General features: G+C 53.3%; 1 protein-coding gene across 5 annotated transcripts; it reads right to left on the reverse strand.

Moving 5' to 3' along the window:
- Positions 1-84: 84 nt before the first annotated feature.
- On the reverse strand, positions 85-21572 carry SLC41A1 (solute carrier family 41 member 1). 5 transcript variants are annotated; one of them, XM_055819613.1, is made up of 12 exons: positions 21451-21572; positions 20756-20838; positions 19612-20367; positions 14030-14137; positions 9881-9952; positions 9424-9568; positions 9181-9327; positions 8261-8408; positions 7556-7635; positions 6622-6756; positions 5487-5635; positions 85-3798 (listed from the first exon to the last, which is right to left on the reverse strand). In XM_055819613.1, exons 3-12 carry the CDS (start codon positions 19984-19986, stop codon positions 3613-3615), a joined length of 1545 nt encoding a protein of 514 aa, XP_055675588.1. In that variant the 5' UTR covers positions 19987-20367; positions 20756-20838; positions 21451-21572; the 3' UTR covers positions 85-3612. The 5 variants fall into 5 exon arrangements, with proteins under 5 accessions (XP_055675588.1, XP_055675587.1, XP_027652903.1 ...); XM_055819612.1 differs by having other exon boundaries at positions 19612-20838; XM_027797102.2 differs by lacking the exons at positions 19612-20367; positions 20756-20838; positions 21451-21572 and adding an exon at positions 18999-19088.
- Positions 21573-21734: the final 162 nt, after the last annotated feature.

A 21734-nucleotide genomic window follows, 5' to 3' on the forward strand; every position in this document is an offset into this window, starting at 1 on the left:
CTATCAAAAGAGTTTCAGCGTAAGCTAAACAAAGCTGCAGAATGCAAGAGACCTTTAAGTGAGTAGAAAGGAAAGACGCCACAGTCCACATAAATAAATGTCATCTTTATTTAACCAAATATAATTTATCAGTTAAGTTGACATCTGTCAATTCAGTTATAGGAACTATAAATAATTAAGACAGTCTTTTTCCTTTAATAAAAAGAGTAAACCAGTATTTTTCATTTGCAGTCAGCTGTATAGTAGGCATGCATTTGAGTGCAACTGGTGGGAAAAGTTGTTGACCATCATTATTCTTCAATTTAAATTAGATTCTTCCCTGACCCATTCCCCCCTCCCCCACCTCAGACCGTATAGAAATGTACGGACGCCACCAGCCCAGCCCCGTGACAGGTCTCAGTCACCTCTGGGTCTCTCTTCATTTTACAGGAGACCATGAGCGGTAGGTTCTTCCTCTGGGGAATCTTTTCTTGGGGAACTAAACAGTGATGTGACGCCTAAAAGACCAGGCGAGTTTCTCATATATACACATAAAAGCTGAAGTGTTAATGGAAGGAAGTCTCATATCTATTCCTCAACATTAGGCAGAAAAATGAGGTGAGCGGCGCAGAATGCTCCAGAAGCCCCTGGGGCTTGGGTACAGCAGGGTGAGAAATTTGGGGTTTGTTGTTTATTTTTTTTGGAACAGAGCTTTGGCCAAACACGATCTGTGAGAAGTCACGTCACAGGGGTGGAGCGCGTGAGGTTCAGAGCTACTGCCACGAAGGACACGTTGCAAAGGGAAGGGGACAGCAAGGCTGACGTTACGTTAGCAAGGCGGAAAGGGGAAAACCATCTCTGAAATGGATCACCTGCTCTCCTGAGGGTCTGAGAGCGAGCAGCCTGACAGGGCAGGGATCCCCTCTCTGCCTCCGGAGCACCATGAACAGCTTGGGTGGGAGGAGGAGAACTCGGCGCACACCCACTGAAGCAGGAGAAGATTCTTCTGCAACTTCAGAGAGGTCCTGGAGCAGGCTAGAGCCTGACTGCCATTTGGTTTGGATACATCTGCTCCCGTGGCCTTCCAGAACTGGTTTCCCACTCGCCAATCCTGACCTTCCTTTCCAGCATGCTCATCTCTAGACTAAGGACCAGCTCTGCACCAGACGGCTGGGCTGGGACCGTTCCTGATCCCAGACTTACTTTGGTCTTGGCTTGGACCGTAAGTGGCGCATTAGCTCCATGTTCTGCAGGGAGGCAGGAGCTGTTCCTAACAAATCACTCCTTACCTAGGAAGCAAAACCGTCTGCACTCAGGGCAGGGCTTTGTGGAGCTCACTTAGTTCTGGTATTGACCAGAGTAACAAACGGACCTCGCAGCCCGGCCTCACTCCCAGGAAGGCCAGCATTCCCAGCACCACAGCACACCATCTTCCAGCTGAGCAGAGGTGCCCAGCGCTGCTGGGACAGAAAGCTGAAAGGAGAAGACCACCACTGGCTGGCATAAGAAACACAGAAATTACCCTAAAGGAGGAAACTGGGCCGATGAAGGATGGTCACGTTTTATGAGGAACACACTTAAAGCAAGAAGAAAAGCAGACAACCACAGATCCAGCAGCTTTCAGGTTATGTTCTGGGGCTGCAAATAAGCAGGACAGGCAGCGCCCAGACCAGGAGTGGAACCAGCACCCAGGGCCTGCCCAGCTAAGTAAAATGAGAGCTTTGCTGGCATTCCAGGATCAGGATGCAAGGTGCTACTCTGCTGAACACCGAGGGCATTCCCCCAGTGCTTGGCAAGATACTGGCAGCTCCCCAGGCTTTGGACAGTGCAGCACTGAAGTTAGGCTCCATGGGATATACTGTATTTTCCTCCCCCCTTGACAGATGTTAAGAGCTTCCCCCCATGCACACTTACACATTCAATTTATATTCATGCATTACAGCCTGCTTGATAATGCCGTCTGCTTCAGCACATCATTTAAACTTGGTGAAGTTTCCAGTCGATAAGACCTGCTTACATGAAACTGCACTCAGTTTACTGAAGTGATTTATATCCAAGTGGGAAAACTAAAAAGCGTCAAGTGCCGACAGCGCTCAGGAAGATCGTTTACAAGCGCCTCAGTCACGCAGCCAGAACAGGTTTTCTCTCATGCCACTGCAAACTGCGCGAGTCCGTCCAACATGCACGAGCAGCAGAAGAGAAGGCGCCTCAGCCATCACCGAGCCGAACAGCACAAAAAGCAGAAGGGAAAGAAGCAGAGCAGGGAACCCTGCGCTCACGGCGCTCGGCTGTAACCCTGATGCCAGATTTTCTGTGCCTGCTCAAAGGCAAGCGCGTTCCTTTGCTACAGCCCCGCACAGAGCGCTGCGCTGAGAACCAGGGCTTCGGACATCTGACGGCGCCCGCTGACCTGTTTTCCCGCTGGCAGCTACACAGACAGAGAAATCCAGCGGCTGAACATGGATGTCCTTTTCTACCAGACACCAAGAGCCTTAATGCTCCCAAGTCTGAAATGCCTCGGGGCTCAAGTGGAAGAGCTATCGGGTGGCTTCTTCCCAGCTGCAGTGGGCCCGTCAGCAGCACTTAACAAGTGCAAGAAAAACTTAATGCACAAAATAGGATCTATTTTTCCATCTACCCCTCCAGGAAAGTCAAGAGAACTGAGCAGGCTGCTGTGAAAAAAGTGCTGTGCCCATACCAGCATGAGGGAGAGGCTTGCACACAGCATCCCTGCCAGCTCCAGGAGATCCTCCCGCAGAGCGCCGGCGGGCGGAGAGGGAGAAGGATGGATCGGGAGAACCCACAGCCTCTTCACAGCGCAGCGCGTATCCCTCTGTGCGCAGCAGTAGCTGAACTCGGTTCGTGATGGGAGGCAGAGCAAGGACCCTGCGCTTCAAGATGCTGCCTGGTGGCTGGCAAAAGGGAGCCAAAATCTGGCAGCAGAGACCAGCCTGCTCCCAGCCAGATTTTGGGGCTCTGCAGTCCTCCAACCCGAGACCGCTCCCTTTCCTCGTGGGCACACAGGAACGGGCGTTTTGGCATCGAGGACCCTTCCTCGCCATCTTTGCTAATCCCTCTACCAGAGACTCGCTTTGGATGCTAGGCACAGGAGGGGATTCAGAGAGCGAACACAAGGGAGGAGGGCGACAGGGCAGAGAAGATGGGAGATACCCCACGCCCTCCTCCATGAGGTTGTACTTTGCTAGAAGGTGCCTGTTCAGTAAAATAAATCTGAACCTTACCTCCAGTATTTAAAACGCTTATGAAGCGAAAAAAGCAGCCCTTCACCTCTAGTGACTGGGACAGGGTGGGCTCCCTGCACGGACTGATTAGTATCTTCGCTGTAACCTTGGTTCAGACATAACTACTATGAAATTGCACTTGGTGATTGTCTCGTTACACTTTTTTTTTGTCCTTCCTAAAACTAGATTTATTTTCTGTACAAACTCGGCTTGAAATATAAACCACATAAAATTCCCATTGAAAATAATGAGAATCCAGTATCAAAGATGAAGTCTCAAGAAAGACAGGGTGGGGGGAAGAAGCAAAGAAGAGCAAAGGTGGAGGAAAAGAAACAACAACAAAATGAGAGGAGGAGTAGAGCTGTGAGAAGGAGGGGGAAAACAGGGAGAGCTAGTCTCCCACATCGGAGTCCCGGTCACCGATGAGCCAGAGGACATGGAAGCTGAGAGCGAGCAGACCTGTTCCGATCAGGTCCCCCAGCGCTGTCAAGTATGGGATGGAGAAGTTGTCCGGATCGAGGTCCCTGCCCCACATCCAGTGCACCATCCAGTCAGCAATGTAGAGAAGAATGAGAACCTGGGAGGCAGGAAGGAAAGAGCCACATCAGCCACAAATCCCGACCTCTGCAACCCCCGTCTTCACGGAGCACCAGCTGGGGCCATTCCAGCTGGGCAGGTCAGGCTCAGAGATGCACAACCTCAACCCGAGGAACGGAGCTGGTGGGAGCTCAGACCCACCTTGCTGAGCACCACGCTGCAGGCAGTTAACGCGGGCTGCATCCCCAAAGCAACAAGTACAGCACAAAGAAGCTGGCGAGCTACAGCGGGCCCCTGGGCATCCATACCCCGTGTTCTTAACAACCTCTGTCCTGTCCTTCTTTAGCTTCACACGCCACCATCAAATTTAGGCTTAGAAGGGAAAGCACTGGCACTCAGGCACCAAAAAGTCTAAATTTTGCTTCTTGTTTTTCAGATCTAACCAGAATAAGCTTGAAGAGATATGGGGCAAAGAGGGGACCTGGCAGCACTGAGGATGCTCGGGCAGGGACAGCAGCGCCTGGCTTCCAGAAATAAAAGAGCAGCTGCCCTGCAGCTGAAACTAGCTGAGGGTGATGCTCCCCGCATCTGCTTCAATGCGGCGAGAGGCACTTATTCTGTATCCCGAGACAGAAGAAATGTGTTGGCATTTGATCCTCTCAAGCGTTAGGCCTGGGACAAGGATTTGAAGTGGCTACAGGCCTGTTGCTGATGCCTCTGGGTGAATCTGGGGCTGGGAGGGTCTCGCTTAGGCCCACAGGAACCAGCAGATGGTGGTCCCTCTGTGCCAGCTCCCGCTCCAGCGCTCCCAAGCCCACAGGCTGCTCAGAGCAGAGGCTTCGCCGAGCGGCTGCGAGCGGAAGCCCCCTCGAAGCGCCCAAACGCCCAGCAGAAGTTCACAACCTAAATTTAGCCTCCTGGATGACAGCCCTCTGCTCTGGCCTCTGATGGATGCTCTGACTCATTTCCTCACGCTGGCTTCGGCTGTTGGTTTTCGGGGACACTGAAACCAGGCACAGCTCCCGCAAGCGGAGGGGGTGAGCCGGGGAGGGCAAAGCTGGGCTCCATAGCAAACTCCCTAACCCGAGCGTCTCTCCCTGCCCTCCAACGCAGGCAGCCAGACTCCTGCAAGCAGATTTCACAGATTTCCCTGGATTTCACAGCACCAGTACCCCGGTCGGTGTACGTCCCTCAGAACAACCATCGCCGTGTGCTCACAGCTCCCACGAGGAGCCCAGGGGCCCCGTCCTGCAGAGCTGGCAGGTCCCTACGCTGCAGGGGAGGCAGGGAAAGGGCTGGATGAGCACACAAGGCACAGGGCCGCTGCAAATGCCACATCCTGTTCTCTTCACCAGAAGTTTTAGAATTGCTGAAGCAACTTACAGGACAGATTAACACACCGGAGCTAAGCACTTCTATCAGGAGGACTTAGAAGAGACAAGAGATTCAAAACTGGCCAAGGATGGTAGGAAGGAAAAATAGTGTGTATAGGTACCAACTAAGGAGGATTTGCTCAGTTTGATACCGGTTCTTTTGACAAATACAGTCTACTTGGCACACCTCTCCCCAGTACATACACCTCTCACCTAGGGACAGGGCGTATCGCTGTGCCTTCAGCAGGGTATCTACAACTTCACTGGCTGAACCCGTCCCCACCGCCGATGACACAGCAGCAGCCCCTTACTCCAGCCTGAGGAGCCTTACTCCCCCCGAGGGGCTCCAGCTTACCTGGAGAAGCGCTGCTGTCATGTAGAAGACTATGAAAATCAGGGTGAGTGTAGTGTGTCCACCTTGCATGGAGCTGATGGTGTAAAGGAAAACCAAGTGTCCGGGCACCACCAGAAGAAAGAGCACACGAGCAGAGCGAGAATTCACATCTGCAAAGAAACGGAGATGGGTTTCAGGCTTTAGATGGGCTTGAACACACAGCAACTCTGCAGCCTGCCTGGGCTCCAGGGGACAAGGCAGCACAGCTGTGGCCGAACCAGAAGCAGGGGCCAGCACCCTGGACCCTCACCCCTGAACTACGGATTTAGGCTGGAAGACAGTGCCCTGAATGGTGCCTCAGCTGTCAGGACACCCAAGGACTCTGCACCAAGCTCAGCAGGAGAGTTTAATTCTGTCCCCAGAGCAAAAGCTGTTCTCAGACCTCAGCTGCCCAAAGGATTCACATCCCACCTCTGACAGTGCAGAGCTGTCAAGAATTTACCATGAACACTAAATTTCCTTGGAGCCGTGTACCTCATCTGGTGGTCGGTTTTCTAAGAGATCACCACCACACTGGGGACCTCTCGCCCCTCCTCGCCGCTCGGGGACAGCCTTGGCCCAGAAGGCCAGGACCCAGGCTAACAAGGCTGTCTAGGACGTTTGGAGAATAACAGCCTCTGCCCACACTCTGTGCTGGAATGCAAGCTTGGGCTGTGCTCTGTCACACAACTGCCACAAATAACAGAGCCGCTCGGAAGCCTTTGTAAATGAGAAGCTTTCTGTAACTGCAGCTCTGTAAGCCCAGCAGAGCTGCAAGACTCAAGCAGCCTCCAGGCAGGTTTCAGCATCCTGACCACATCTGGAAAAGATTTAGAGGGTGGAGGATTTACAGCATTAGACAGTCAGGGCATGGGACTTGTGCACCATGTCCTCCTCATCCAGCAGAACTATGTCCTCTTGCACAGCAGCTCTGCTAAAGGTCCAACGGTCTCTAGAGGGCAGGGCAGGCCAGGGGACCAGCGCATCCCTGCGCAGGCAGCTGCCTCCCAGCAGTCCCAGTGACAATGCTCCAGCGACTGTCACAGCCAAGTTTAGCCAGCCAGCTGCAGCAACCGCTGCTGGCAGAAGTCACTATATGTCAACGCCTGACAGATACCTGAGCTGAAGAAAGTGCTGCAAGGGCTGGGGCACTTGCGAGGGGCTGTTTCGGAGCTCTCTCCAGGCATCCCGCTCATGTGCAGGTAAGTGGAGATGCGACTAGCCTGCACGGCCACCAGGTTGCCACCCACACCTGCAGATAGGGAGAGAGCAGCAAGATGAGATCTCAAACACTTTAAGGAGAAAGCACAGTTTGCAGCAGCCTGCAGCTCTGGAATTGCCAGGTGCCGGAATAATGTAGCACAGTCTATTTTTGACTCGAATTCCACTTTTGCAGGATGTAAAGAGCCGAGACAAAGCACACTGTTCTATGGTTTTCCTTTAGGCCCCTTAGTAAAATACATGCAACTATTACTGCAGCTTTGATTGGAAGAAATAAGCGAAACAACAACAAAAAAAGATGAGTCAGCTGCCAAAACAGACACAGGAAGTCTAAAACTATTATTTTTTGCATAATGTAACTGTGGAACCCCCAAGCATAAGATGCATCGGCTCAGAATTAACTGCATTTATTCAGAAAGTAATAAGAAAAAAAGTTTCCCTGGTTCATTAGGCAGAAAGGACGTCAAAGCTTTATACCAGAAGCAATTCTATTTCCTGACTCTGAGTTGCAAATCCAAACTTTTATGTCAGCAGGTGCCACAAGGCGCACATCTCTGACAATGGGGGTCTTCCACCATCGCGGAGGAATCATGACATGAAGACAGTTTTTGTTGGGCTCCTGGAACACATGTCTTTTTGGCAATAGCCTCCCAGGCCACCCTCTGGTGTGGCCGGCACCAGAGGGAGCCACCCTGATGTAAAACTCAAGTCAAACCATGTCTCGCTGGCAATCAAGAGAGTTAGGTCTCCTTAACCTGCCTGAAATAAGGCACGCAGGACTATTCCACCGTTCGCCAAGAGCTGCAGTACCAGAGTGGAAAGGAACTCACCATTAATAACCGGTGTGAAGACAGCCATTCCAGCAAAGTTGGGATCTGAAACTGTTCTGTCCAAAATCAAACCCCCAACGCTGCCGAGGGAAGACGGAAGAGGTCAGTACTGAAAGCTCATTAGGAAACGCACAAAGCACCGAGGGTTCTCTCTGCTGCAGGGTGTGCACCCAAGGGTGATATACACCTCTATCAACAGGCACCTATGGTTGCGGTTGTTGCACATGATTTTTAAGCGTCGTTATTTGATAACAGAAGACAGTTTTACCAGGATCTTTTCTCATGGCTGCCAAAAACCATCAAAGACTAAATCCCCTAACGTGCAGTTTACTGCAACACGCTAATCAAAAGCAATCCCGCCCTTCAGAGGGCAGAGCAGAGGGCTCCTGTGCAGAGGGCTGCTAAACAGGACCCGTGTTTACTCTGTGGCCATGCCAGAACCTCCCTGTGCAGCAGCTGGGACATTGCTAAGGCGCTGGGTACCAGGTGCTTAGTCACCCCTGTGCCTCGGAACCTAGAGCCCTGTGTCTTTGTCTAGAAAACACACAGTGACCCCCAGTTTCCTGGCAGCCTGACTGTGGAAGCAGAAGAGGTCTGGTTCCCCCTCGCTGCTGAACCCACCGAGGGCTCTAAGAGGCTGAAAGGGCCAGGGCAGAGGGTGCACGTCTGTGTCGGGGGGAGAGGAACTCTCCCGTGCTTCCCTACCTGCTAATCGCCATTGCGATAATGACTGGCTCCCAGCCAGAGTACAACACCTCACGCGTTGCCGCATTCTTCTTGGCGATGATGATCCAGATGGGCAGCAGAGCTATGAAGAAGGCGCATACCAAAGGGTTCACGTAGGCTTTGCTCTCTGAGGGGGAAATAAGCAGAGGCAACATATCAAGGACACATCCTGCTGCAGTGAGGCGAGGTGCTATTTCAGCTGAGCTCATCCAGCCTGCCTACAGACTGCTGTCACCCCTGGAGACAGAAACTCCGGCAAGGGCAGGTAAACAAGACCAGGCCAGCCTCAGCTCTGCAGGACACGGCATTTCCTTCTCCTGGTGTACTCACAGGGGCTTTATCAACAGATTCGAGTGAGACTTCTTCGATTTCAACTGCTCATTCCCACTTCCCTCTCCTGGGCAAGACCTCAAGGCGTTGCTTCACCTTTGGCTGAACCTGGCTGAGTCACATCCCCTGCATCCCAGTCACCAGGGAAGGAAGGTGGGAGGGAGGGAAGAGGAAGTCTGGAGGCTACAGCTGCAGCTCTGCACTGAGGATCCCTGGCTGGTGCCAACAGCACAAAAAGTAAAATCCAAAGCTGCCTTCTCTCCTACTGCTTTAGGCACAGTCAAGTCCCTGGCACTCGGAAGGGGACAACCTCTCCCTTACTACTTTACCTGGTGAGAAGGAAGCATGCAGATCCCTGCCAAGACTGTCTGCCGCTACAAGGCAGTAAGAAGGTCCATTTCCTCCCCTTATCAGCTCTGACTAGGTCTCGCTAACTGAGGTAGCTTCCAGGCCAGGCATCCTTTATACCCCGAGAACAGAAAGGGTAAAGGAAGAGGGTGAAATGAGAGGGAGATGCAGCAGTGCACGGAAAGACCAGGGAGAGACAAAGGCCTTTTGTTGCCCCTCACCCAACTCTTTGTACAAGCCCCAGCTGATCCCTGAAAGCAGAGCCAGGGTGATGAGATCCCCTAGGCTGGCAGCAATTGGCGTGGCGACGTTATCAGGATTGATCCCCATTTTCCTGGATCCGATGATGACCCCAATCATAATCATGCCTGCAACCAAAAAGAGGAAGAAAATGTGATGAGGCCAAGGGGAGCCCAGCATTTCAGGAAGAGGTACATGGAGGGTGTGCAGGGTCCGTCTCTCACCCAGAACAAGGGAAGCAATGAAAGCAGTAGCCACACTGCTGGCACAAAGCAGGACAGCATGGTCAATGCTGAAGTGCCCGTCTGGGATCCATCCAAATACCACTGCTGCGATTGAGGCCAGGAAGCCAACCACAGTAGCCTGAACCTGAAAACAAAAACTAGACAGTGACCAAGAGGACTAAAGAGCAAAATGGTCGCGGGGTGAAGGAAGAGGGAAACACCACCAAGGGTCCCATTTCAGGTGGATTAGCACCCAGCAGGGAAACACCAAGTCTAACCTACAGGGCAAACCATTACAGTAAGGTGACCGTGGGACAAACACGTGCCGTTTGCCTCCCATTAGACATGCAACATTGACAGTCAATAGCAAACCCCAGGCGTTTAGACCTTCTGACACTTGTCACAGCTGGGCTTGCACCAGCTACCAATATTTCCACTTTCACCTTCTTTTTCTTACCTGTATCAGAGCCATGTTCCCTGTTATCATCTTCCAGAGCTCTTTGGGTGTATCCATTTGGCCAATATTAGCCTGCAAGAGGACATTGCAACACCATTAAAGACCAACGGCATTTTGCACTTGTTAACAGTGAAATACGTTCCTGCCTTCCAACTACACAAGTTTGTGCCAGGAACAGGAGATAATCATGACCTCAAACCCTAAACTCTTACGGGAGAGCGATCCAGTGGAAAAGGCGTGTGTGTTTGCGTGTGCACAGCTGGGGCACAGCCCTGCGGTGACACCCCAGCCCATGACATGCAGCTCTGAATGACACTTGGGCTGTACACCCTGGGTAAATACAGTGCCTATTCCGGTCTTGTACCCCAGAACACCAAAGCTGTTCCCAGTTTCGGCACCTTCCCCTTCCCAGCTGCAGGAATGGGATGCCGCTCTCCTACGTGGCGGGAGCGGAGCCAGACCCGCTGCAGAGGGGGTTTTGAAGGGAGCACGAAGGGGAATCGACGTCAATAGAACATCTGATGAAAATCTTGCAAAACAACAAGATATACTTTGCCCCAATGCAGAGTCACACACTGCTGCTTATTTACTAATTGAATTCACCCCACCGGTGATCAAGCCAAGCCTGGCTCTGGCCCAACAGGGCCACGCTGCCCCTCAGGTCAGCCAGCCAGGAGGGACGTAGGGGTGCAGTGACTCTCAGGTCAGCCATGTGCCCCCAGCTCCAACATGGACCAAGGCCAGAGCAGCATCATGTGGGCAGAGGAAGCTGGCAGCAACAACTACTGCTTCAGTTAAAAGCTGAGTAAACAAGGCTAATGCCACGTGGAGACATCCTGAGTAGCGGGAAGCAGCCATGGCACACGGGTCATCTGGCACCGCTACAAGCTGCGGGAGATGCTAATCAGACTAACCAGAAGAGACGGAAAGTTGCTTTAATTCCCTGGCATATGATCCAAAATAGCCCAGCAGAATCACTGCAGGCTGCCAGTTACTGCAGAGCATAAGGGTTCTGCTCTTCCCTAGCACCTTCTAGGTCTTTATGGAAAGCTGGAAGAACGGATAAGCAGAGGGTGTAAGCTTATATCGAATTTCGTATTATTAGAAGTGGATGACCATCAAGAGGAAACAAGGGAGAGGCTCAAACAATCTCAAGTGGTAAATGCATGTTGGGAGTTACTGGCTGACAGCATCAAACTCAAACTTCTGCACACCAGTCCAGCAGCAGTTTCATCCTTTCACATTTCCTTGCTGGCCTCTGCAAAAAACCAAAGCAGCAGTGATCCTTCTGCTCCCCTTCCTGCATGCACTTGAGAGAGCTGCCAGCTCTTTTCAAGCAGCACTGAGATGCACCCATCTCTGGAGTGACTTATTCTGATCAGTTTAGTGGAGAGGAGGAAGAAATGGGGGAAAAAAACAACAAAAGGTTGACTGGAGTAGCACTGAGCACATCCAGCACAGGAATTTGAGCTCCATATGAAGCTTGACCTTAAAATTCCAGCCACATGGCAATTAGGTTGGGATTAACGTAGCCTAGCTGTAGTCACTGGCAACAGGATTTTAATCCTTTAACTAATGGGAGAGTTTTGCTTCTTAATTGTGAAAGGAATTTTTGAGGTGCCTTAATGCAGCACTAATTAGAAACCTGCAGTTTGAGAAACCACTCCAGGCTGCATTCCTGCAGAGAGAGCATGAGACCCACACCATGAAGCCCTGGTCGGAGGGGACCTCCCTCTGCACGCCTGCACGTGGGTCCCCCACAATGAGGGGAAAAAAAAAAAAAAAAGTAGCGAGCCGGAGAGATCCTGCTCTCCCACCATGCACAGATCCAAGGAGGTACAGTGCGAGGGTCGGGGAGTTGTGTAAAGGCAGCACAGCCTTCTCTCCTGGGGCAAAGGAAAGCAGAGGACAAACCCTGGGTGCTGGCCCACGAGGGTAATGCCACCCCACAGCTGTCAGCTGAGGGGCAGGAGGAGGCACCAGCAGACCAAACTGGTGTAAGGGCAGCAGCTGCTCGGCACAGACAGGCAGGCGAGGCGGCTGGGTGCTCCCTGTGCCAGTTCCCTTGTGACCCTACCGCAGCAGATAGGGGAAAGTTTTGCATTCCCGTGACTTTCTGCCATCTCATTCCTCTGCCAAACCGGCCCCAACGCTGCTCCATGCCAGCCCCGTAAGAGAAGAGAGCAGGAGTGCCATGCTGCCTTTGTCCCAGGAGAGCCGAGCACGCGCCCTGATAAGCCCGTGCCTCAGAAAGTGCAAGCTGGCCAAGGCCAAGAGGGAGAACGGCCTGTGTCTGGGGCAGCAAGGATCCTGACATGATCCGAACAATGGAGAGCAAATAAAACAAAGGGATTTGTTTCCCAGAACGAAGGGGCAAACAAAGCTCAGCCTGCGACACAAGCTGCAGCACTCAGCCTGTCCCTGCAAGCCCCAGCACCAGAGCGCAGCTGGGCCGGGAGCAGCACGAAGCCTCCCAGCAGCTTTGTCCTCCCCAGCAGCGCCTGGGGAGAGGAGACCCTTACCCAGGGGAAGCAGCCACAGCCCAGCTTTCGCCAGGCACATCCCCCCCACGCATCCCCCCGGGCAGCCCAGTGCCTCGCTCCTCCAGAGAACCAAGAGCAAGGCCTGAGTCCAAGAAGCTGGTCCCCACAGCAGGAATTGGCAGGCAGGGGCTGGGGTGCAGAGGCCGAGCCAGGGGCTAGTCCAGGGAAATGCTGTTGGCCTTCCTGCTCCCCAGGGACTACAGAGACAACCTCAGACTCTCAGAACATGACGCTCCTGTGCCACAGGTTCCGTGGATGAGCATGGCATCCCTTAGGGTATCCATAGGGAGCTACTGCGTAAGGGACAAGGGGGGCGGCCGGTGACAAAGGCTGGATGAGCAGCTCACAACGCTGGCTCTGCTGCCACCCAGGAAGGCACCAGAAATCTTGGGCCTCGGAGGCCAACAAGAAGCTGCTGCGGAGTGAAGAGTCACAGCTGGCATCACCCCACTGCTCAAGATGGAAGAACAAGGACAGCAGATATACAGAGACCTTTTCAACGCTCTCCTGTGCCTTCTCCTGCAGCAACCAGGCAGGGGAAGGCTGAGAGGAAGGGAACATGCCAAGAAGCAGCTCTGCCGGCTATGCTTGGTGCTACCACCCAGGCAGGAGGTCCTCCATCCCCACACCCCAGTGAGCACTCCCCGAGGGGCTCTCTTGGGCCAAGGTGCATCGGTTCCTTTGCACTGTCAAGGCCAAGACGAGGCCGCTGGCTGCCAAGGGCTCCCTCTTCCAGCAGCTCACAGCACAGGGACAGGGAAGAGCTCGGAGCAGGCAGCTCACACCTTGCAGCTCCGGGAGTCACAGCTATACGCACTCCCATAATGGGAAACACAGAAACATCAGGCAGTCGCTTGCTGACACGCTCAAGCAGAAGATGCTTTGCAGAAGGAAGGAGTATTATTGTCCCTGTTAGGAGAGGATGTCGGTCTCTCTCCAGCGCCGCTCAGCTACAGAGACAGACTGCTGTGTTATAGAAACATTAAACACAAAGCAATTCATTTACAGCTGGACTAACGCAGTATTCTGAGGAGCTAACAGAGCCTGCCCCCATCTCTCACAGGGAACTCACTGTTTCACAGGAATCAGACTGAATTCTAGCAAAAGAAATGCCCAGCCATGCCTCTCCATCAACTTCAAGAGGCTGTCAATCCACCTGCTAGCTCTCACTGCAAGGTCCCCTCCGTTTTGGCCTTTGCTGTACGGTTCCCTCCAGGCTCTCTCCTCTCCTAGACCTCCTGAACCCGGCTTGTTTCAGCCTCCTTTGATGACGTGCCTGCCACCAGCTTCCTCACAAAGGAAACTGGATCCAGGCCTCCAGACATTAAACTGCCCAAGTCAGTTCACACACCGCGCCTCCAGGCCCACAAGCAGCCATGAGAAGGAAGTGAACTGCCAGCAAAGCTTAAGGACTATTAATCCTTCAAATCTGATCAGTCCAGTGGGATGAGGACACCTTCCCAGCATGCTAAACCATGCTAAAAGGTTCTGGGTTCTGTGGTCACTGACTGAGAGATTTTTGTCCAGCCCCCCCACACACATGCACCTTCCCACCCCTTCCCAAACCAGGTATCCCACTCCCTCCCTCAACTCCCTGGATACTCACAGCTGTCGAAAGGCGAGATGCCAGAGTCATCTCTAGGTTCCCCTTCAGGCCCAGTAACGCAGGTACCAAGATAAACACCTCAGTCACGTATTTGAAGACATCCCAGTGCTGCAGGATTAAAACAAAGACAGAACATTAAAAAATAATCATGGCTGTTAGAAACCGTTGCTTTGGACTCAGCATCACTCACCCATCTGCCTCTGCAACCTGGCACTGCCCATGTGTGGCCCTGAGCTGACAACCCAGGTCCCCTCCTAGTGCCACACTTTGACTTTTGCAGCGATATCACTGTGTTTGACCTTCAGGTAGTAGTGACAAGATGTTCCTGCTGAGCTTAAAAACCGGATCTCAGCTTGCAACTTCCAGTTAAAAATCCCCCAAAGATTAACCACTGACAAAATGTTTACGCATGCAGAGGCCAAAATAGGGAAAGATGAAGAGACTTTGCCCAATACTTGCAGTTTTTGGCAGAATCGAGTACTGAAGTTCAGTCCGTCTCAGCTGAGAACCATTCCCTACATGTAGGTCTTAGAAATAGATTCTGGAGCAAGGCATTGCTGTCCCCTGATCCTGCTGGCTCCAAAAAGCAGCCCATACCCTCCTGGCACCTACATTGCTCAGGTATTTACCAACTACTCCGGCTCTACGGTCAAGTCAGCTCCCTGGGGCACGAGGCAGAAATGGTTATTTAGAAAAAACCAGAGTAATTGCAGGGTAAGCAGTATTATAGGAGAGCAGCTGGCTTCCATGAAAACACAAAACCACCCCCAAAAAACCTCACAACCGCATTTAAAAAAAGCCCTGCGAGCTACACAAACCTCACTGCCCGATTCTTTAGTTTCATGAATATTTTGCAAGAAGGCCCTGTGTCCAAAATAACTCCCGCTTCCCACATTGCCCGACTGCCATACTCCTTAAAGGACACGAGCACAGCTGGAATCATGCTCTCAACAGCTGGCTGCTGCCCTGAACATGTTAACAGTCACGGCTCTCACAGCTCTCTTTTTGCAAACGTTACCTGCAAAGGGCTCCCTCTCTCCGAGTGCTCTCCTTCGCTAGTTAGCCTGGTGGTGTGACACAGCCAACAGGACATGTATTTCTTTCTAGGACAAGGAACTCTATCGGCCAGCATCTTAGAGCAAATACAAGTTACTCTACCTGCATGACTAATACCTTCCTGTGGGGAAGGACTTCAGTTATTTTTGTTTATTTTTCCATCTTTGTGCTGCTTGCCTTCACCACTGAGACAACAAATTCCAAGTTTCCTGCTAGGTCCTTTGCAATACCGCATTCAAGCTGCACTCACTTGAAAAAGCATTTGAGAGAAAGCTGTGATCACAGGAGGCAGGTAAGTGCTTAGACAGATGAACTGAGAACGTTTTTCCTCAAAGGGAAAAAACTGTTTTCCAGTTAATAAAAATCCCCTTAATCTTTCTGACAGCTTGGTAAGACAAGCTAACCGTGTTCTCCAGCTCCCAGGTGCACGGATGAAAGCTGCTCAGCTATTTCAGGCACAGCAACAACCCTCTCTCTACTTGAGGACAAGGCTCTCGAGGGTACCCAGTCTCCAGATTTTCTGCATGCAATCAACAGTCCTCTCCCGGCCGTGGTGATGGGCAGCACCTAAGGAAACCTCCTGCAGTCCCTGCTCCAACCACCCCACACCCAGCTAACCTGAGCTTGGCTTCCGAGGTCTTTCCACCGCAGCCAGGGGCACGCCGGCAGGGTACGGCTCTGAACGACCCCCCGAGCAGGGGGACATTTGAGTTCAGCGTTCGCTGCTGACGGGGCAGGAGAGAGCATCAGTCTGAAACACTTCATCCAGCACAACAGCACATCAGGCCGTGCTTTAAGGTCACATCTAGAAGAGGGGAGCTCGGCTCTCCTCAGACTATTTTTAGGCAGGCATTAAGATTATTTTTGCTACTTGTACCGGTGAATCCTTTCCCTTAGCACCTAGAATTCAATCAGCAAGCAACACGCTCCCACTCCCCAGCAGGACAAGCTGGGTGTCACCAGCATCATTTAATGAGAGGAACATCGTCATTAGACTGCAGGCTGGAAGTGCTGTGCAAAAGTTTCCTGGCTCTTTCTGCCTCCAGAGATGGTAGAGGCAGGGTCAGGCAATAGCCAGCACAAGTCCACAGCCCTCCCTCACCTTGTCCCACCCCTGGCTTTGTAAATGAACCTTTACAGGCGGCTGCAGTGCAAGCTGTGCCAGAAGCCGCTGTAACTGGAGCCTGCTAAAGCAGCTCCCTGAGCAAGACAGGGGTGTTCCTCGAGAAAGGAACAGAAGCCATCTTTGGGGAAGGAAAACAAGGAGATTTCTGCAGACATCAGCAGCTTGCTCACTGCAAAGAGCAGGACCCATGGGCTCCTGCCAACTTTCTTAATATAAGATATTATACAACATTGGTCTATGGGCATTCAGTACGTCTTGAAGGCCTCCCTGGCTCCTGCAGAGAACAATGACGTGGCTCCGAGGCGAGAACCACAGCCAGACTGTTTGGGGCAGTCAAAAAAAGGGAAAGAGAAAGGAAATACAGATTTAAGTTCAGGACACTGCGCTGCTAATATCCCTCTCCCCCCTGTAGCAGTCCCTCCGAGAAGCACACAACTAAGCTGCTTTCAGGGGCGAGGAGGGAAGCTAACACGGCACACAAAATCCTTCAAGATCGGCCAGTCTGCTCCACGTAAAGGGGAGTGCAAGGGAAGCAAGGAGCTGGGAAGCAAGGGAGCTCCCAGCTCGCTTTCAGTGGAGTCGGGGAAGAGAATTACAGGGAGAGGCACTTCATCTCCAGCACCTCCTCCCTGCCCTCTGGGGAGGAGCAGTGGAGAAACCAGAAGTAATCTCCGTGTAACTTATTTCAGCTTCATTTTCTGCTAAGCCCGCAGTCCTTTTGAACACAAATCTACCCAGATGACAGCGCCACCAGAGCCTGGGCTCTCCTGTGCAGCACTGGAGGGGTGAGGTCGGACCCTGGCCTGCCAGAGGTTGTGGAAGAAACATCAAACCCCAGGTGGTGTTTTGCAGTTTCCTCCAGGCTGGCTGCCTCTCGGAAGCTTTGCACCTGCAGAAAACACATATTTCCAGGGTAACAGCTGCCTCAGCTGCTGTCATTTTTAGTCACCACATGCGAAGTTAAGGCGTACAAGAATCATGAGTAACAGCGTGGTTTTGCTCAGATTATAGCGGGACGGTGACTCATGACAGCTCAGAAGGGAGGGCTGTGCTTCTGGTGGGAGCTATGACTGCCTTGGTGCAGCTCCTTTGCATAGCGAGCTTCTCCCAGCGTGCTCCCTCCAAAATGCCAAGGAGCAAGTGGCCTTAGCAGGACAACTACAGCTCCAGGGCTGGCAGTCCCCCCCAGCCCCAGCTAAGACCCCCCCTCAGAGGGATGCTGACACTAGAGGTGGTCAAGCAGTGGAAACGAGCTGACTCCCTCCTCCATACGAAACACTGTCCACCCCATCCGAAGACCCTCCAGGGAGCAGGCAAGTCTGGAAAACAACAATTGGGGCTCTGCTGGGAGAGGGGACTGTGCCCATAGTGCAGAAAAAAGCAGCTGGTACGTTCACATGTCACCTTGCCCAAAGGTCTCTCCAATCCCTAAAGGGAGCAGAGGCAAATTCAGAGGGACACAGTAATGGGACAGCATGGCCAAAGGCCAGGGCTGCTTGTTTTCACAGTGGGGAGACCAATTACAGCTGGCTGATTAGTCGTTTAGCCTAAAGAGAGGAAATTGAGTGCATGGAGCCCTCCATCCATCACAGACCATGGCTGCATCCAAAGCAATGGGACTCCAGTCCGTCCCAGTGCACCAGCTACCCACTCCACACGCTTATCTCCTTTCATCCAAGGCCTTGAGCCTCTGGAAAGCCAGTTATCAAGATCAGCTCCCCAGACTCTGCAGGCAAGACAGCCAAGACCACACGCTCCCCACCCCCTTTTCTACCCGATGGCATTTAGATGCCTCATTTAATCCCAAGGCTAAAGGGAGTTAGAGGAGTTGGCAGAACAAGCTGCATAGCCACACGCTGAGCTGCTGTGGGACAGAGGACTTACGAAGCTTTATTTCTAATGGCTATTAAAAAAAAAAAAAAAAAAAAAGGCAGGAGAGCACAGGACTCTGCCACAGTATCCCATCCCTGCCTCCCTCCTCCCCAGCCAGAAAGGCTGCTCCTTCTCCGGGCAAGGTTTTATGTTGGGTTCAAACCACCCGCTCAGGGAAATTACCAGAAGAGCCACACATGAGTTCACAGAGACCTTACCAAGGGAAACATGCTTGAAATGCCTTTCTTTTTAAGAAAAGTATTCCGGTAAATCTCTCCCGGATTAACTTAGTGCAGCCAGCCTTTCCTGTTCTGAGTCACTTCACGGCTCGCTCTCAACAGGTTGCATCAAGAGAAACCGTAAGGATGACCAGCATGCAAAGGCATGCAGCGAAATAAGCCATTAGGGGCAAAAAAGCAAGCAAAGTGACTGCTTGACCACCCACAAATACGAAAAAAGCCTGACTTACCCTACTGGCACGCAGCTCGGGTGGAGATAGTCATAACTGCCAGCAATACAGACAAGCGACCGGCATTCGAGTCTGTCCATGCCAACACCGCGAGGGCTTGTTTACCCCACTTAAGCAAACAGAGGAGATTCAAGCAGAGCATTTTGGGTTGACCACAGCTCCAAAATGGCTGCCTCCTCCATCCAAACAGTTTCATAAACCTACACAGCATGGATGATCAAGCTTTGTGCCTCAGTCACTGTTCTGGGCTGGGCATCAAAGTAACTCTGTCAGAGCAAAGCAGAAGTTAGGCAGCTGAGCGGCTGCCAGAGACACACACGCTTAGAAAACACACATGAGAGAGACTAGAACAGGAGCCACGGTTTGCAAAGTCGCTTTACCCATATAAAAGCCTAAACAAGCTGCATGGGTGCTGGGTTCCTACAGCATCACCTGCCACAACAGACCTCGTGAAAGATCACGTCTGGTAACACGGCAGTTTTCATCCAGAGGTTAACAGCCGGCTCTCTGGCTGGCCCTTCCCAAGGATCACCTCCGCACAAGAAGGCAGCACAGCGGCCACTCAGCCAGCCTTGAACCTTTGGATCAAGCCGCCATGCAAGTGTGCCGCACACAGTGCGCCGGGCGAATCATTAACCCGGCTGGCACGAGCCTGGTGTGCCGGGACAGCGCAGCAAACGTCAAAGATGGAAAAGGGACACAGGACCCGTGGAATTAGTGACTGGGATGTCTACAGCCACCGTCAGGGAAGGCTTTATTTCAAGCTGTGATACACAGAGTAGTCTCAGTACCCAGGTAGGTGCTTCAGCTGCAGGCGTGCCAGCTGCAACCTCCTCCTCTTGAGGCAGCTGCGGTGCATAGGTGCCTGCAGCCTCCCCTACCCTCACTGCAATCACTGAGGTCTCCCCATTTTCCCTGACCAGCATGCAAGGTAACTGGTCTCCTCCCCTCACAGTTCCTAGCCTTGGCATTTCAGTCCCTCCTGGAATGGGATCAAGCCATGGTCTACAGAGACAGCATTCAGAGACCAGTGCCGTGCCAGGGAAGTATCAATCCTACCTGCACAATGTCCAGCACCATTCCAGCAGCAACTGTCCCAAAGCCTGCCAGGAGGAACGGAAAGAGGACTTGCAGCCCGATGGAAAAGGAGGTCTCCTTGAGGGGTGAGGCTGGCTCAGGACCTCGGTCTGTGCTGGTGTCATCGCTTTCATTGCTCTGGCTGCCATTTTCCAGCAGGGCATCTTCTTCTCGCACCCCTTTAGCATTGGCACGGGACTCCAACACCACCGCTTCTACCCCGTCACCATCAGGTCCCAGGAAATCTGAGGGCTCCACCAGCTGCCCCCGGTCCGGACTGGTGAGACAGTCCACGGGCACAATGGGCAGCACAGCCCCATTGGCCTGGTGGGTCTCCTGCTCTGGCTTGGAAGACATGCTGCAGAGAGGCTATCCTGACCCTTGACTTGATGGGTCTACAGCCAACAGCTGTTCCAGAAGAGATCTTCTGCCAGAAGCTTATACAAATGGCCTTTCCAGCATCTAAAGGCAACCTCTCCTATCCCTGCTCGCCTGCCTTTGAGTGCAGAGACTGCTCCTGCAGCAGAGATCCCCATCAAGCAAAGTCCAGAAATGGAGGACACCAACCAGTGAGCTAGCAGGGAACGCTGCAGGGACTGGAAACTACAGCAAATTCACTCTAGTTCTCCTTTCCAGCACCGTGCAGTACAGCAGCCACCAAGACAGGATCCAAGTTTTTCTTCTTTGATGCGTGACACTTTAGCGCATCTTTCTCCAGGTCCTCCAGCAGCACGACTGCTGTGATGGGGCACACAAGGCAGAAAGAAAAACAGATGAAGACCACCGAGTAACACAGAAGCTTAAGGGGATGAGGAAGGCGAGAGTAGCTAAGAGAGGGGCTGGTTTTTAAAAGATGATATAATCCAGAAAAGCTCTTCTTACTACCAGGGCTTTGTCACTTTCTGCAGTGGCACCGTCCCCCTACAGAATTTGAGTCTGAAGGTTCCTGTGGGCTTTTGCTCAGTTTCAGCCTGTTTTGTGCCCTCTGCCAAAACGGCCAGCAATGCCAGCAAGCTCCAGGCGTCACTGTCGTCCTCTTCTTCCAGAAGAATTTCTCACCTTACAGCACGAGGCAGCAAGAGTTCTTATTTAAAGTAACAGCAAGTCCCCAGTTAAGGTTACTTACTGAGCTGAGCAGGCTGCAGGGTGGGAGCTGGCATTTGGGACAGCCTTAGATTTAACGTCACCCTCCAGGAACTCGTCTTTCACCTGAAATATATGGGAGGAAAGCAGATATTCTATGGAGCCTCCTGGCAGGCAGCATAACGGTTTATTCATTCAGGAACATTTTCCTCCAGCGCATGTTCAAAGCCGTGCCTTCAACAGACGGCCATCAACGCACAGCTGCTAGCCACAGCACCCCTTGGCTCTTTACACCTTCTTTCACAAGCCTTCGTGCGCTTCGGGGGGGGCAGTGCCAGGGCCCGCGGGGGGCACAGCAGCTCTGCCCCCCCGTGCCGCACGAGCCAGCACCCAGGAGGGACCCCCGAGCCGCAGGACGAGGGCGCCCTGCCCGGAGGCCGAAGCCCCCTACCGTGAGCCCGGCACAGCGGCGGCTCTGCCCGCTCCCCGGGTGCCGCAGAGCCCCGCAGCCCCCTGCGCGGCGGAAGCGCTGCCGGGCGGGCGCGGGGGGCCCGCGCTCCCGTAGCCCCGCAAGCCACCACTCCAGCGCGGCCCCAGCCGAGGCCCGGCCCCGCCGGCAGCCCCATGGAAACGCTGCCCGGAGCCGAGCGGAGCTTCCCCGGCCACCGCACCGCCCGCGCCCCTTCCCGGCACGGAGCCGCCGCGGCCCCGGTACCGCCGCAGCGCCCGGTAACTCACCGCTGCGCACCCGCGCCGCTGCCCGCTGCCCGCCGCGCTCCGCTCCGCACCGCTCTGCCCCGGACCCGCGGCGGGCTGCCCCGCGCCGCCCTGACATCACCGCCCGCCAATGGTGGCCCTGCCCCGAGCGCCGCGGGCCGCCCCTATTGGCTAGGCGCGTGTGGCGTCACACCTCGCCCCGCCCCGCAGCAACAGTGCCGGCGCAGCTGGGGGTTGTCAGGCGGGAGGCCACGCCCCTTCGCAGCGCGGAGGCGTGGCCTGAGGTCACGTGGCGCTGAGCCTGC

Source organism: Falco peregrinus, chromosome 16 (assembly GCF_023634155.1).
Source record: "Falco peregrinus isolate bFalPer1 chromosome 16, bFalPer1.pri, whole genome shotgun sequence".
In the NCBI taxonomy this organism is placed as follows: domain Eukaryota; kingdom Metazoa; phylum Chordata; class Aves; order Falconiformes; family Falconidae; genus Falco; species Falco peregrinus.